The sequence below is a fragment of the Panulirus ornatus genome, chromosome 2 (assembly GCF_036320965.1).
Source record: "Panulirus ornatus isolate Po-2019 chromosome 2, ASM3632096v1, whole genome shotgun sequence".
NCBI classification, from domain to species: Eukaryota; Metazoa; Arthropoda; class Malacostraca; order Decapoda; family Palinuridae; genus Panulirus; species Panulirus ornatus.
The window spans coordinates 20,914,132-20,932,385 of NC_092225.1; the positions used below are offsets into that span (position 1 = coordinate 20,914,132).

Sequence of the window (18,254 nt, forward strand, 5' to 3'; positions counted from 1 at the left end):
GCGTGGTGCGCGCGCGTGTCTGCGTATGAGGGTCTTTGGCACACACCTTTTGTACGTCGTATCTGCGATGCGATCTACTGGCACAACATTTCTAGGTGGAAGCAGATACGGTTGTGTCCCGTGGAGCCGCAACCCCCCGCGCTCGCGACAGCTTATCATGTGGGAGGAAAGATAAAAAGCCACAGGCTGACAAAAGCATTCGCTGGTAAACGAAATACATTTATATGTATATATACTGTGCGGGAAAGGTAAGGTTCTAGCCAGAGAAGCGTACACCATGACTCCTGTTATGAAGTCTCCGCGTCGTAACGCAAACTGGTACAGTCTGTCAGTTTGTACCGGAGGAAAAGTTAGTCTGTAAAAGGGGAAAGGGGGGTGTTCAGGTACAGTGTATGGCAGCTTACCTTTCTATATGGTAATTTCTCCGGCAGATACTCTTTACCATTCAGACGAAGCAGGTGGGCGTGGTTGCCTTGCTTGGCGGACTCACGGTGATGGTCAGGCTCAAGGAGGACTGTAGCCAGCATATCCTGTGGATTAGACAGATACACGAAGAGACTGGGATGTTGTGCTAAGCCGTCTGTCTGAACTGTTTTCGATATCAGAGGATGGCTGCTGCATTCTCCACCTTGTGTATGAATTATACCCAGGGACAAGAGTGTTTCCAAGTGTATATGCCCTCCTAACTTCTTCCCCTTGGTACCTGTGAAATGAGTAATGCCCGGATCCCTTGCTTCTTGTGTCGACACCATCCATGACTGCATGATAGACTGGATTATAGATCTTAGTTTCTAAGGATCGTCCCTCTGTAGGTTGCTAACTTTGACGTTGCCAGTGATGCGCAGATGTTTGCAGACCAAGTAGCGAGTCTGTACAGACTGGATGTTGAGGTAAGGAATGAGATTCATCCTTTGGAATTATTAAGTTCCTTGGACCCAGACGGAACTTTATGCATTAAGAAGCAGATGAGAACGTCCATTTCTGTCTATATGTAGCGAACACATGGAAGTTTTGAGACAGGTTCATTGCTAAGCGAGTGTGGTTCCAGCAGCAGCTGTGGGGGGGGTCTCGAGGCCAGCCTGCAGCTGTGTCTGGTGTGCGGAAGCGACTCTGTCTCCAGTGGAAACGTTTGGTATCAGAATAGGAATAAGATTCATGTCGTAAGTTGTTCATGGCACCGTCTCAGCCTGTAGATGTGGTAGGTGGATGTAACTGAAGTCAATTATAAAGAAGCAAGAAGATAACCAGGATGACTAGTGTGACCTTTTCATACCAGGGATAATAACATGGGACTAATGTTAATCTTGATACCAGTCTGGATCAGAATAATCAACTGTGAGATTGTCTGTTCGAGTCCCGGGGGTTGATCATGTTCATTTACTTGGTTCTCGATGGAGTCACTGTGAGTGTAGAGGACCAACGGAACCACCTTGAATATTCCTGGTTCCACCAGTCGCGTGGTGAGGTCAGAGGAAGCTGCCTGGGAGAGGCTGCTCAGTCGGGAGGAAATGATTTCCGTTTTCCGTTTCTCTTGGCACCACGTCAGACAGGTATTACCTCCTCTTGGGATGATTATATCGTGTTCCATATTCAGTATTTGTTATCACTCCAGTGACCTATATAATGCAGCATATGCACACTATGATATTTCTCGTCTCCTGTTCACGAGTGTATATGACTGCATACATACGTGTACACGAGTATAGTGCAGTGGGCGCGCACTTTCATAGGACTTATAATGCCCTCCAGCAGCAAGGATTTGAGCCCCTACCATTTGTGTGGGAGCTGGGTACACAAACCATAGCTTAGTTGTTAGTGTGCGCACTTCCCACACAAATGGTAGGAGGTTCGAATCCTTACTGTTGGATGGCATTATGTAAATACATACATGTCTACAAAATGCAAATACATACATGTCTACAAATAGATCCATTCCCGGAGCTGCGGGTTAACACAGCACTGTTCACTATGTTAGTATTATACAGAGCAAGGCAGTAGAACCAGACTCATTCTCCAGTGCGTAGTTCAACATTTGGCCACTAGTGTCTTTTAGTATTCCAGCCAGGAACTGTATTTCTTTTGGTATCATTATAACAAGGAAAGTATAGGAAATGTTTTCCAACTAGTCATTTCAGTAGAAGAGCATTGTTTTGATACTAGATTGCCGTTTCCTACATTAGAGAGGTAGGGACAGGAACAAACGAAGAAAGGACACTTATGCTTACATCCATTCTCTAGCTGTCTTGTGTAGTGCTTCTAAAGCACAACTCTCCATCCACATCCAGGCTCCACAGACCTTTCCATAGTTTACCCCGGAGCCCTTCACACGTCGACCCCAGGTTACCAGATCGCTCCCATTCACTCTATCCCGTCCACGCCTTTCACCTTCTTGCATATTCAGGTCCCGATCGCTTAATTATTTATTTTACTCCATCCTTCCACCACCAGTTTTGGGTTCCCCATTCTCCTTCTTCCCTCCACTAATCTGACACATATATCTTCTTTTTCAATCTTTCCTCACTCATTCTCTCCGGGTGTCCAAACCATTTCAGCGCACCCTCTTCTACTCTCTCAACCACACTCTTTTTTATTACCACATATCTCTCTTGTCCTTTCATTACGTACTCGATCAAATTACCTTACACAACATATTGTCCTCGAACATCTCATATCCAGCATTGTATAACCTTTGATTAGCTGAACTGGGTATGTAAAACACAGCCTGGTCGACTGGCGCGGGTAATGATATTGTGTCACTGTGGAGGTTGTGCGACTGATGCCAGTGACTTCGTCACCATCCTCCTCCTCCTCCTCCTCCTCCTCCTCCTTCAGTGAAATTCATGTCTGGCTCCTTCCACGGTAGCCACCATTACCTCTCATCACTCTCCCCCACACTTATTACCTATATCTCCATCGTTGACACTATCCTAACCACTATTTAATATCTCTTTTTCCCTGCCAATTCCTTTTCCCCTAGGAATGTATTCTCCCCACCATATACGTCACAATCCATCATCATCATCATCGCCGTTACCCATTCCCGTCATCTACAACCATAATCACCAACCATTCCCACCATAACCATTATCATGGACTATACCATAACGACCATGATCCGTTATGACAAATTTTATAGGTGTACGTGGTTAATAACTCTATAAGGATATTATGGAGGGAAAGATAGAAAGTTGAATGATATTTTTTTTCTGTTTCTTTCCTCGCTCTTCTTAACCTAAGCACTTACAAATTACTGTTCTCAATCACTGACAGCGTATGATTGGCCGTCATGGACCTTTCTTGTGTATTAACCCATGTCTCTTTCTGCCCTGGTGGTTGAGCAGGTACCGTCCGTGACTGGTCCGTGGCTGACGTGCGTGTACCGGCAGGACTCCACACGCCTGGTCACACCTACACCACCTCCCTCGCTATCACCCGAGCGCATCACTCGTACGGCCGTGCTCGCCTCTGGTGCCTTCGCCACGGTGAGTGCCCGCCCAGATCACACACTCCACCACCCCTATCTATTTTCATATCTTCGTGTCTGCAGCGAGTGTTAAAGGTATGCTTCCGTGCGCGCGCTTTCGTCTGCTGTTTTGTATCTGATTAGTAGATACGATGAGTTGGTTATATATCACATTTTTCGTTGTTCCACTTCGTTTCATATATGATCGTTAGTTTTGGTTTTATGTACATTTTTTCAGGTATAGATTGTTTTGTGATACTTTTACCAAAATACAGTTTTGTACTTTAAAAATCTCTGTATATGTTATATGACCTAGGTTGTAATAACTTCATTCTTGGGCACAGTTCCGCAAAGTTAGACCTTGACTCTAACTGTTATTAGTCCATCAACATTTACCTTCGTCAGGTAAAGGTGGGGTCAGTGATTTGATATAACCCACTGTATGTTATTTCAGCAGCAGCAGCAACTTGGGGTCTTCAACCTCCACTTCAGTAACTTTTGTGAGGTTTTATCCTTGGATTGGAAGGTGGTAACATTCACATGCATACGGTCTCTCAAATAGGCTTACTCTCTTTAAGCAACCATACGATTGGCAGCTCCAGACCTGCAATATGGATATGTTACCACACACACACACACACACACACACACACACACACACATATGATGAAGACGCGCTTTTTTTTTTCATCCTGAAGCTGTCAGTGGGCGTCGTCTCGGAGTTCTCTGAGCACCTGCTGGAGGATGGAGAGGGCGTGGACCAGACCTCCAGACAGGCGGCCCTGATCACAGTGACGGCTCCCGAGACCACACCAGCAGCCATACGCCAAGCTCAGGTCAGTCACTACACCACACGACCCCATCAGTTCACCACACCTGACACGGATTTCCTCCACCTTACACTCCTCCTCAGAAGGTCGAATCCTAATCACTAAGTTACGACGGGACGACATGCGCCAGAAAGAGCTGCATCCAGAGGAAGGTCTGGATGACGCTCAACATCACAACCATTTGCATGATACTGACCACCACCACCACCACGTGCATGACCACCACCACCACCACGTGCATGACCACCACCACCACCACGTGCATGACCACCACCACCACGTGCATGACCACCATCACCACGTGCATGACCACCACCACCACGTGCATGACCACCATCACCACGTGCATGACCACCACCACCACGTGCATGACCCCTTGACTCCCAACACCACCACCACCACCACGTGCATGACCCCTTGACTCCCACCACCACCACGTGCATGACCCCTTGACTCCCACCACCACCACCACGTGCATGACCCCTTGACTCCCACCATCACCACGTGCATGACCACCATCACCACGTGCATGACCCCTTGACTCCCAACATCACCACCACCACGTGCATGACACTGTCGCACAACACCGCCAACAAGCGCATGACAAGCGGATTATGATTGGTTGATAACTTGAATACTCTGGTTCAGTGGATACAGTGGGAGAACAAAATGAAAAATGGTTTTTTCAAATTGAGAAAAAAAAAAGACGTGTTGGAAAAAGTATCAACCGATTGGAAATTAATGTGAGAAGTGGATTAATGTGAGTAGATAATGGTAGAAGTGGATTAATGTGAGTAGAGAATGGTAGATGTGGATTGATGTGAGTAGAGAATGGTAGATGTGGATTGATGTGAGTAGAGAATGGTAGATGTGGATTGATGTGAGTAGAGAATGGTAGATGTGGATTGATGTGAGTAGATAATGGTAGATGTGGATTAATGTGAGTAGAGAATGGTAGATGTGGATTGATGTGAGTAGAGAATGGTAGATGTGGATTGATGTGAGTAGAGAATGGTAGAAGTGGATTGATGTGAGTAGATAATGGTAGAAGTGGATTGATGTGAGTAGAGAATGGTAGATGTGGATTGATGTGAGTAGAGAATGGTAGATGTGGATTGATGTGAGTAGAGAATGGTAGATGTGGATTGATGTGAGTAGATAATGGTAGAAGTGGATTAATGAATAGATAAAGGTAGAAGTGGATTTATAGGATTTTAGAAGTATTGTCTTCAAACAAACAAATGACTCGTGTGTAACCTATAAGAAGAGAGTTTAGGTAACGGTGTTTTAGTGATCTCATACATCCGTGTTGTATGGTAATGGGCCCACATCATTTACATCAACAAGATAAGTTGCATTTAAATGTGACTTTGATTAGCGTAGTGGAGGGCGTGTTGTGTGGAGGGGGTAATGTGTGTGTGTGTGTGTGTGTGTGTGTGTGTGTGTGTGTGTGTGGTGGGGATACGGTTGGTGGGGTGTTGGCTGTGGCTTTTCATCATCAGCTCAGAGAAGCACAAGGTGGCCCGCCACAGTGGCTTGAAGGTGACAGATTAGCTTGAAGAAGAGGGAGGGATGACTGGCATGGAGGAATATAGAAAGAGTCGACTAAATAAACAGAGCGGGAACGTGATATTTCAAGCTAGTGTATTACTGGCTGAGAAGACGGCAACGTGGGAAGCTGGCGGAGGTCAGGGCAGACAGCTGTGAACTAAGGACGTGGCAGGACCTTCCTGCTGCAGGAGTTCGATCCCTTCACAGATGTTGTTACTGTAAGGCTCGACGGTTGTATGAGCAGGGAAGTCATCACGGTGCGCCACCTGTAGCAAGGTAGAAATAAAGAGTCATCGTAATTCTCGACTTGATAAGGAAGACGAAGGTAATGAATTTCTGTTGTAGACTTATGGTAGCTGATGCTCGCATATGATTTTCCTTCGATGGCAGACTTCTAAGTTCTCATGCCTGAAATAGTTATTGGCATCACAGTGTTACATCTAAACCCCATCTATTATCCAAAGAGGTCACATTCATTATTCATTTGAAAGCACGGTATTATTTCATACAGTCTTTGTGAAATATTTTCATACATCCTCGTAGTGTTATCTCCGCTTATCTCATGATGGGCACATAGTGGATTCCTTCCAAGTCCGTCTTGTGCACTCGTCGTCCACCACTTCCCACACACTACGTCACGAAGTATACCTCCACCTCCCCTCATACACGTCATTACTGAAACGTCTTCCTCCAACACCTCAGTTCTCACCTCTCTCACTCACCTTCCTCCTCCTCCTCCTCCTCCTCCTCTTCCTCTCACACTGCCGTCTCTCCCCCACAGTTGCTGGCGTCCCTCAAGCATGAAAACGTGACGCGGCTGATGGGCGTGGTGATGGGCGGGCCGGTGGGCGTGACACTGGTGGTGGAGTATCAGCCCGACGCCCACCTGCCAGAGTACCTACACGCCCGCACCCTCGCCCCCTCAGACTACTCCCGCGCCGCCCACACGCCCGCAGACCCCACCAGGACCATCAGGTGTGTCTGGTCACCAGGCTACAGGCCTCCCATGTTGATAATGACAGTCGTGATGACACGGTATGACACTAGTGACGGTTAAGCACTCATGACAGTATGACACATGACACGGTATGACACTAGTGACGGTTAAGCATTCATGACAGTATGACACATGGCACGGTATGACACTAGTGACGGTTAAGCATTCATGACAGTATGACACATGGCACGGTATGACACTAGTGACGGTTAAGCACTCATGACAGTATGACACATGGCACGGTATGACACTAGTGACGGTTAAGCACTCATGACAGTATGACACATGGCACGGTATGACACTAGTGACGGTTAAGCATTCATGACAGTATGACACATGGCACGGTATGACACTAGTGACGGTTAAGCATTCATGACAGTATGACACATGGCACGGTATGACACTAGTGACGGTTAAGCATTCATGACAGTATGACACATGGCACGGTATGGCACTAGTGACGGTTAAGCATTCATGACAGTATGACACATGACACGGTATGGCACTAGTGACGGTTAAGCACTCATGACAGTATGACACATGACACGGTATGACACTAGTGACGGTTAAGCATTCATGACAGTATGACACATGACACGGTATGACACTAGTGACGGTTAAGCATTCATGACAGTATGACACATGACACGGTATGGCACTAGTGACGGTTAAGCACTCATGACAGTATGACACATGACACGGTATGACACTAGTGACGGTTAAGCATTCATGACAGTATGACACATGGCACGGTATGACACTAGTGACGGTTAAGCATTCATGACAGTATGACACATGACACGGTATGGCACTAGTGACGGTTAAGCATTCATGACAGTATGACACATGGCACGGTATGACACTAGTGACGGTTAAGCATTCATGACAGTATGACACATGACACGGTATGACACTAGTGACGGTTAAGCATTCATGACAGTATGACACATGGCACGGTATGACACTAGTGACGGTTAAGCATTCATGACAGTATGACACATGACACGGTATGACACTAGTGACGGTTAAGCATTCATGACAGTATGACACATGGCACGGTATGACACTAGTGACGGTTAAGCATTCATGACAGTATGACACATGACATGCTATGGCACTCGTGACAGGTTTAGCACTCATGACAGTATGATACATGACACGGTATGGCACTAGTGACAAGTTTAGCACTCATGACAGTATGACACATGACATGCTATGGCACTCGTGACAGGTTTAGCACTCATGACAGTATGACACATGACACGGTATGGCGCTAGTAATGATTTAGCACACATGACAGTATGACACATGACACAGTATGGCACTAGTAATGATTTAGCACACATGACAGTATGACACATGACACGGTATGGCGCTAGTAATGATTTAGCACACATGACAGTATGACACATGACACGGTATGGCACTAGTAATGATTTAGCACACATGACAGTATGACACATGACACGGTATGGCGCTAGTAATGATTTAGCACACATGACAGTATGACACATGACACGGTATGGCACTAGTAATGATTTAGCACACATGACAGTATGACACATGACACGGTATGACGCTAGTAATGATTTAGCACACATGACAGTATGACACATGACACGGTATGGCACTAGTAATGATTTAGCACACATGACAGTATGACACATGACACGGTATGGCACTAGTAATGATTTAGCACACATGACAGTATGACACATGACACGATATGGCACTAGTAATGATTTAGCACACATGACAGTATGACACATGACACGGTATGGCACTAGTAATGATTTAGCACACATGACAGTATGACACATGACACGGTATGGCGCTAGTAATGATTTAGCACACATGACAGTATGACACATGACACAGTATGGCGCTAGTAATGATTTAGCACACATGACAGTATGACACATGACACAGTATGGCGCTAGTAATGATTTAGCACACATGACAGTATGACACACATGATAACGCGGTATGATACGATGACAGTTTGACAATAATGACTATGACAGTCATGATGACACGTTATAACAATAGTGAATTACGATTCTATCGACAATTTGGCTCTCGTAACGACACATTATGTCACTATTTACGTTCATGATGACACCCAGTATGTCACTGTAAGCATAGCCATTATGACATTATGTCACACTAAACAGTCATTACAGTACTCAGTATGTCTCACTAATCAGTCATTTTGTTACAGTATGTCACACTAACAGATCATTATGACACTTATTATGTCACCCTGACCTGTCATCATAGCACTCAGTATGATACACTAATGACAAGCATATCACTAATGACGGTCATTATGACACAGTATGTCATACTGATCATAGTTGTCATAGTAACAAACTTGTCATATTAATCATAACTGTTTTTAACCATCAGCACGTCACAGTGATTACAGTCATTACGACAGCACGTCACACTGATTACAGTCATTACGTTGTTCACCATGTCACACTGACCAAATATATCATAATAACACATACTGAAGACACAGTCACAACACTGGACACTAATACGAAGTACCTGAGTGACATATTTCCATCATCAAACCAGTAAAGATACCGAACATATAGTCATTGTGGTCAGGTATGATAAACTGTTTTGACGTGCATACATCCTGTTCTCTCCTGGTATTGCTTGTTTATATTGTACCTCCTGCCATCTCTCAGTGCCCCTCCTCACACCGTCACTCACGCCATCCCTCCCCTCCTGCCCGAGCCTCTCCATCCACAGCCTGGATCCCTCCTTCCCTCTTTCCTTCCCGAGCCTCTCCATCCACAGCCTGGATCCCTCCCTCCCTCCTTCCTTCCCGAGCCTCTCCATCCACAGCCTGGATCCCTGCCTCCCTCCCTCCTCCCCGAGCCTCTCCATCCACAGCCTGGATCCCTCCCTCCCTCCCTCCCTCCTCCTTGAGCCTCTCCATCCACATCCTGGATCCCTTCGTCCCTCCTTCCCGAGCCTCTCCATCCACAGCCTGGATCCCTCCGTCCCTCCTTCCCGAGCCTCTCCATCCACAGCCTGGATCCCTGCCTCCCTCCTCCCCGAGCCTCTCCATCCTCAGCCTGGATCCCTCCTTCCCTCCTACTTGCCTCGACACCCACAGTAGCCGCCACTCACGACACTAATCAGTATATCTGTGTAAACAGCGTGGGCGATCTGGTGGGCGTGGCAGTGCAGGTGGCAGCCGGTATGTCCTTCCTAGAGTCTCACAGAGTCTCCCACACCGACCTGGCTGCAAGGTTAGTCTGTCTTCTACTTCATGGAGGTTGATGGTAGCATGACATCTGCCTGGACAATAGGTGAGGCTGATTAAAGTGTACAAGTAGTCTTATAGTGAGCCAGAGATACGATCTTGGACTAGGCTACAGTTAATCTAGCCAAAGTTTGACCAATAGGTCAGTGTTTTACGTCTTTCCTGGGGTCTGATGTTGTTATATCATGCCGTTTTAGTTCGGTGAGCGAGTTTACCTTCGTTGATACGAGACGCCGTGAATCATCTCACACCATCCAGGTAAACAGATCCTTCAGTAAGGAGGAATATAACAAACCAGGGGAGTAAATACGACCCAGGCACTGCACTGAGCTGACCAGTCAACACTGAACTCAGCCACTGATAAATCTCAGTACAGTCGCCCTCTACTCTCAGCACCCCCAGACAACTTGCGACTCACTCACACAACTCGTACACCTGCAGGGCGCTTGACTAGAGGCAGTGTTTCCGCGTTATTGGCTCGATAAATCGTGGAGTGCGTCAGGAGGTTGTCAGTAATTAACTGGGACTGGCGGCACAAATAATCCAATTAGCCCCGCTAGAGAGCATCATCAGGGCGGGGCGTCAAGCCTCCTGCCCGATTGTTCATTACGCATAATAATTGCCTGCTGTAGCGAACCTGGGAAAAGCTTCAGCTGTTTCATGGGACTGGAGACATTTGCTCGGCTTCTGGCGCTTCTCTGGAGCTTCCTGGTGTGTCCTGGTGCTTCCCTGTTAATGTCTTCCGTGTCGCGTGGTACTCCGTGGTATATCTTGATGGTTGGTGTCTGGTACTTATCCTGGTGCCTCGGTACTTCTCCCAGTACCACTGTCTGCCAGACGTATCATGATGTCCGTTGACGTCTTACGTATCCGTCGTTCTTGTTTTCTGCTGTTTTAGCGCACTGCGATGTCTCGTCGAACTTCCGTGGTGTCTTAAAGTTCTTCTCAAATGTCTTTCGATGTCTTGGCTTTTATTTTCCTTACTGTTGCTTGATGTCTCTTGGTTCCTCCTGGCCCTCCTCTTTATTCCGTCGCCTTGGTACATGCCTGGTACGTCAAGATATCCTGTGGTTCCTCCATCATGCCTATTATATGTCGCCTGGTATTTCTTACCGTCTCTTGGTGTTTCCCTGTTGCCTCTTGCTGGTTCTGACTCTTTGATCTTTCTTGATGTTTTTCTGATGCTCTCTGGTATTTTCTCTGCTTCTATAGATGCTTTATATATTTCCAGGTGTTCCTTTTAATGTGTCATTCAGTGCATCGTAATAAATTCTTGTACTTTTCTGGTCTATCTTATAGTATATGTTTTAGATGATATATACAAACTGTCACAGGAAAAATGATGAAAGATAACATTTCCATTTATAAGAATAATGTCTTTGTGTTTTTCTTCTTATCTTGCAAAACCTTTTTATATATTTTTTTAGTGAAACGGCCTTTACACGAACTTGGTCAAACGAATTTTATAGAATTTGTCAAATGTTTTTAAATGCCAGCGTACGTAATTCTCTCTTTACATAAGTATTCACAAGTTACACGTTAACAGACGTATACGTATATTATAGTTTTAACCTTAGCTGTAGGCAGCTTTATAAACCTGAAGTTAATTTAGTCAACTAAACCAAAAATTTGAATAGAATTTAAATAAAGAAAATGAGTTTGAATAGAATTTTAAAGAGAAAAATGACGATGAACACATACGTTACATTGATCTCGTGTGTGACGTGTTGGTGTGGCTCCACACTTCACCTCTCTAGATGATTCCGTCGTACGGTGTTACTATCGTCACTGCCTCATCAACTCCGAAGCAGTTTCACAGATTATGATCAGACGAAGCCAGATGGTGAGACAGAGACTGTTAGCATCTGCAGAGGAAGCTCTTGTTCGCCTTGCAGTATGTAGTGATTCTTGATCTGTTGTGAGGTCAAGAGCAAGCTCTTTTTATTATTTCATCTTGGGAGTTGGTAGTTAGTATTAGAGCGGTTTGCATGGGAGGGGCAAGTGCTACTGCACAGAACTGAGGGTGGAGCATGTTGAGGTAGGATTGTATTGGATGGATCTGTGTACCATCGTGTTGATGTGGTGGAGTGTCTGTGTGTGTGGTTGCCAGGCAGCCAGTGAGTGTGGTCGTTCCCAGGGCACTATTTTGTGTGGTTGGTAGAGGACGTTGAAGGACTTTTTCTCTTGTCCACACCTGGTGCCAGTTAGTGTTCTGTGGGCATTTAGTTTTGGTTTTTGGTTTTGTGTTGATGTTATTGATACAGGGAATGAATGTCATGTTTGTGTGATGCTTATAATGGTTATCTTCAGTGGGATCGATCGACCATTCGTGGTGACTGACGGGAGGGGTGTGAGCTGGAGTTGGTGTCTGTCTTGGGGGGTGGTGTCATTTTAATCATGGGGGGGTCTCATTCGCCGTGCTTGTCCTGTTCTAATTTACACCACCAGCAAACACTATATACCACGGGCGACGAACAACACTGACAGTAAACCGTCCGTTTTATCGCCGCTGCAGTGAAGAAAAAATTCCGGGGAAATGCGTGAAGCCAACCCCCGCCAGTCGCGAAATTAGTCCTCAAAGATGTTGGTTTACTGGTCAGTTTTACAGCGGCGGGCCCCATAAAGCTGCGCTTAATGAACCCCGACCTGGGCTCGGCCGCGTGACTCCCGCCAGTATGTTTACGTTAGAGAGGCCGTCCTGCAGATCCTCCTGGACCAAGTGGGTCAGAGTGGCTTACATTCTGGCAACGGCAGACGTCAGGTGAAACTCGGGGTCTGCGATTAGTCTTTTTTTTTTTAGAAACGCTTAAAACGCACGTAAGTAAGTGTGTGTGTGTGTGTGTGTGTGTGTGTGTGTGTGTGTGTGTGAGCAGTTCCACATGTATATTCTTGTTCTTGATTGCCTCGGTTTTTTAAAAAATGTAATTGCAGAGTGAATGGTTTTTCTGCATCGTGAAGGTGAAGTATTAGATGATAGTTGCGATTATGGGTCATCGTTGCGGTGGTAATTCTTACATACTAAAAGGTTAATGTTTTGGTATAGAAGAAGGTTATGCCTAGTTAGATACTTGATTGTGGAAGCGTCACAAAGCTCGGATTAAAGACGTCTTGTACGACGAACTTGCATCATCAACCTCTGCTGGTCGTGTGCGGGGTGTTGGTGCCATAGTGATGTTCCCTCATGGAGACACTTGCTGGTTCACAGGACCCGCATTGCTCAAGCTACTTCTCGTGCCTGCTGTGGCTTCGAGCAGCTCTGCCACCTTTGCAACAGCTCCGAACTGGCTCGTGTGATTACCTCCTATTTCGAAACTTTATACCGCACCAGAGTGGTGGCTGATTTGAGGATAATGAGTTTTTACATAGGCTTCTGATGCCTGGTTTTGACCAGCTGTCGGGTGACTTTCTTAAAACTGGTGTCACGAGTTTGAAGGACAAATGGAGCCGTTGCGCTGAGTTCAGTGGAGACCGTGTTGAAAAGTGATTATTCATCTGTCTTCGTTTTTATTTTAAACTTGGTTCGTGAAAGTTTCTGCCCGTCCGTCGTAACAATGGAATCCCACATGGTATTTACGTAGGAGCTACAGCGTGACAGGCACCTGGATGACAGAACAGTGTCCTGTGGCTGACAGGTGAGGACGCAGCCTCGTATGAGAAGGGAGGATGGGGAGGTCGGAGGTGAGGGTGGGAGGAGGATAATGGGAGCCCCTTATCCCCCGGGCACTTGAGGCCATTTGTCAGACTGGGTGTTGAATTACGCCAGTAAAGACGCTGAGCTGCCGTATTGTGGGTCTGCTCCTCACACCGTCGAGGAGGAGGAGGAGGAGGAGGAGGAGCAACCCAGAGAGGCGGTGGGACCAGAGAGAAGAGAGGGTCAGAGTGGGGGAGACAGGGAGTAAAGGAAACGAAAGAATAAGAAGTAAGGGAGAATAGTCGGAGAAGTTAAGGAGGGGGTGAGGAAGTGGCACACATCCAGAAAAGAGAAGAAAAACGAGTGCAAGTGACAGTTGGCTCAGAGGTGTGTATGTGTGTGTAGATAGACAGATGGAGTGTTGAGCGTAGGAAGCAACAGAGGTAATTGTAAATGGGTAGTCGACTGACCAAGAAAGGACGGGACTTGTTCCATTACTGTGTCTCGGGATCCTGGCCCGTCCCAAGGCCAAAACTGGCCTGTACCCAGCGCCTCCCGTCCCACCATTCCTTGACCTTGGCTCTGACCTAACCATGGTGAACTGAGTCCGGTGTGCGAGGACCCTCTGACCTCGGTCTGTCATCCTCGTCCTCGGCCACACCAAGTGTACGTCGCCCGCCAGTGTTGTCGGATAACTTTGGTTGAACTTTAGTTAGTGGAAGTATAGATCACAGCATATCCGTAGTTGGTATGCATGTCTCCATAACACGAAGCTGAAGCGTTGTGCCTGCTCTCTTTATCAGCCTCTTGAGCACGACCGTACAACCTTCGAGTACGACGATATGACCCTGGTCTACGTGTAGCCCTCAAGGGCCTGATCAAAGATCAGACTATCGTATCCAGTGGTCGTACCGTCGTGCGCTTAACGGTCGCGCCGTCGTGCTGAAGAGCCGTACCGTCGTGCTCAAGGGTCGGATTCTCCCGCTCAAGGGTCGTACCGTCGTGCACAGGGCGTAAAGAAGCTGTACGCTATAGCGCGATAAAGGGTTTAATAGCGGGGTAACGAGTGTTAACAAGCGAGCCACGGCAGCTAAATTAGCCCGTGTAAATATTGGTTTACAGGTGTAATGAGCGGTGTGAGGCCCTTCACACTCCTCCTCCACCTCCCTCCCTGCCGCCCCCGACACCCTCTCCCCGGCGATGGTGGCGGGTGTTAAGGCAAGAGCGGCTGGCAGCAGTGGCGGGCGGCCTACAGATGACAGGCCTCGACCGCACATCCCGCTACCCATCATCGTCTTCATTGTCCGACCTCAACACCTTGAAATTAACCCTCTTATTGGTGCTGTAGTACGGAATTAGGGGACGGAGGGGTCAAAGTGACGTATGTTACACCTAGAGTTCCCAGCTTTATTGAAGTGATGGTTATAGCAGCTTCTGGCCGAGCTCGCCACTCAGCCCTCCCACGGGTCAAAGAGAGGAAATTTGCATCTTGGGTTTCATCAGTATTCCCATGCTCAGGGCGGCCGGTGATGGAGTCTCCGCTGATTAATTCTGATGGACACCCCGGAGGAGCAGCGGGAGCCGATGGGAGCCACAGCTGCCTCTCTCCGAGGAGGTGGAAATGCCCTCAAGACCCTTTCTTCCAACGGACCCGCAATGACGTACTCCCTCTCTGAAAAGGAAATGTTCGAAGTGATCGTGATGCCTGGGGAAGACGGGCTGTACCCTCATTACGGGTTATTACTAGGGTCGGGAAGTGCCTCGTAACCCTCCTCTATATATGGTAGTGCAGGACCGTACTCCTGGAGACAGCTGTCTTGACGTGTCTCACTGACGCTTTCCTCTCTCTCTCTCTCTCTCTCTCTCTCTCTCTCTCTCTCTCTCTCTCGTCACCGACAAACTTTCCGTGTGTATGTCATTGACAGCCTCCCGATGGCTAGTTCCCATAGTAACAGTGTTGTACAGGTGGTTCTCCATTGCTGTACGTAATTCGTCAGCAGATGTTTGATGGTTCCCGCGCCATATTGATGGTCCCCGCGCCACATTGTACGAATGGCAATGTTATATGTGGACGGTTTTGCTCTGGGTTTCCAGACGCCTGGGGAACGAAAGCTGAAAATCCTTGAACATGACTGCACGACCCCCTGAACTCGACGTCGATGGTACTACCTCTGAACACGACGATACGACCCTTGGGTATGATGATCCGGTCTCTAAACCTAGTTCATTAATGGTCGTGTTCCGTCGTGCTTGAGAGTCGTACAGTTATATTTTGCGGGTTAACCACCACGACTGTGTTACAGACCCCGCTCGTCATATGGAATTGCAGCGCTTACCTTAAATGTAAATTAGGTTTTAGAAATACTCTTTAGTATACCCGCAGCCGTAAACGTAACAGAGAATTATATTTTGATGTTTGGTAGCAACACGTAGGGTTTGTAAAAGCAGTGGCAACACGGTCCTTCATACCACAGCCAGAAAGCAATTTACGTAATTAAGGAACAAGCGTTGATAGCTGCAAATAGAAATTCGAGATGAAATTCTGATACGTGGATAAACAAGAACTGGATGTGGTTGAAGGAAGAAATCCAACAACAGTCAGTGTCCAGCCTTACAATTCGTACCTCACATTTTTATGTCCCAGCTTCACTGGTTTACGATCCTCCTGAACTGCACTACATGATGCACAGGTTTGTTTCCTCACCAAGTGCCGGTACGACTTCTGCTAGACGATCATCACTTATCACCGGAGTTTTATCGATATCTTACGCTGAATTCATACGTGGCTTGATGGGAAAATTTAATCTTTCTACCTCAAAATATTCCGTTTGTATGTGTATGTTGGGCGTGAGGGCCCCGTGTGGCCATATGCCCGTCCGTCTGCCTACCACCAACGTAACCTTGTGAAGACTGATGTCAAAACACTCCCACACGTCGCACAGGGGCTGTCCTCGGCTTCTGTGACCATAGTTCATGAGGTATGAATGTCAAGTTGAGGTGAGACAGTCAGATGGTCAGGACAAGGCGCAGGTGGCGGCCCTGCAGCCTACATTATTAAGCCCGGGGGACACCGCCTCGTCGCACCATCATAGAGGCAGTGTCCTACTGCTGACCAGCCTCACCACAGGCAGCAGCAGCCGGGGGTGTCTTGCCAACGCCACAACACTCACAGGAGGGTGCTACACTCGTAGTGGAGCCACCACTCAAACTCCATACCTCGCTTATCACCGATGCGAGATGATGGTCGGTAAGTAGGTGTGATGGTCGGTAAGTAGGCGTGACGGTCAGAAGGTAGGCGTGACGGTCTGTAGGTAGATGCCTTCACCATAGTGCAATGATGAAATAAGCTGGACTGAAATGTTGACATGATGCTCAGGTCATAAAGGGAAAGTAAATTGTAGTATGTAAACATTTCCCCTTTAGAACATGAAGAAAAAAGTTATGTTTTTACTCTGAACATAAATCATTCATGTTTAAATATGTTGTACATTTTTCATTGGCCGTAATGCTAACTTGTCTGGGCAGCTGACGCCCATGCTCTCTGCCCGTGGCGTCACTGTGTAGACAACTGCTGTCAGGGGAGAGTAATGTGTTGTTATGGTGTGCCGGCAGGAACGTCGTGGTGGTGGGTGGGAGTGAAGGCCTGGTCAAGGTGACGCAGGTCGGCTCGGCGCTCCCTCGGTACTCCAGCGACTACTGGCGGCCTCCTGATGGACGAGGTCCCGCCCCGCTCCGATGGTGCAGCCCCGAAGCTCTGTGCCAGGTGAGTTCCAGCCCCAGGACTTTATGCCAGGTGAGGTCCAACCCCGAGGCTCTCTGCCAGGGAAGGGGTACGACCCTCGGGTCAGATGAGGTGTGAGGGGTCTCTCTACCAGGTGTGGGGTTCAGGCTTTCTCTGCTACATGGAGGGATGGGAGGAACTGTTTGGCGAGGGGCTTTTCTTTTAGGATAGGGACAGTCTACCTGACGAGTTCTTTGTGTAAGTTGATATGACTGACACCAGGTTTAGTGTTTTCCTTATGAACGCAGTTTAAATCCTTTTTAGGTAAGAGGGTGGAATGTCTGCCTGATGAGGTAGTGTTGAGGTGTAATATGGGATCTCCAAGGTGAGGACTTGTCTGCAAGGGGAAAGAATAACAGGCCCTGTACTAGGTAGGAGGGACTCTACTCGTTGAGTGGGTTAGGGACTTTCTTCCTGGTGAAGGGGTGAGATGGATTAGGATGTTTAAAGCTCCTCTCATGGTGAGAGATGAGGAGAGAGGGAAAAAATGCCTTTTTTTAAGGTGCCTTAAGATTGAAATGAATAAGAACAAATTACTATGTGTGGTACCAGTAGTGGGTCTAACGCAAGACACTTACGATCCATTAAGTTAGCTGGGTATATGGTGTTGCAGGTCAGAGGGTCTGTTGTGGTATTGCCGTAATGAACAGCCTCGTAAGCAGCTATATCACATCTGCTGGGGTCACACTCGCCATAGAATGGAGTCCTACCCACATAC

The 18,254-nt window shown here is 47.3% G+C and overlaps 1 protein-coding gene across 11 annotated transcripts in view; it reads left to right on the top strand.

Annotated features, from left to right (window-relative positions):
- The window catches only part of LOC139754027 (discoidin domain-containing receptor tyrosine kinase B-like), a 466,979-nt gene that overhangs the window by 445,846 nt on the left and 2,879 nt on the right, over positions 1 to 18,254 (top strand). For all 11 annotated transcript variants that reach the window (XM_071671021.1, XM_071671002.1, XM_071671040.1 and 8 more), the window contains 5 exons: positions 3,342 to 3,482; positions 4,162 to 4,299; positions 6,626 to 6,819; positions 10,018 to 10,110; positions 17,368 to 17,518. In XM_071671021.1, coding sequence (XP_071527122.1) covers positions 3,342 to 3,482; positions 4,162 to 4,299; positions 6,626 to 6,819; positions 10,018 to 10,110; positions 17,368 to 17,518 — 717 coding nt within the window. The remainder of the gene's footprint in view (positions 1 to 3,341; positions 3,483 to 4,161; positions 4,300 to 6,625; positions 6,820 to 10,017; positions 10,111 to 17,367; positions 17,519 to 18,254) is intronic.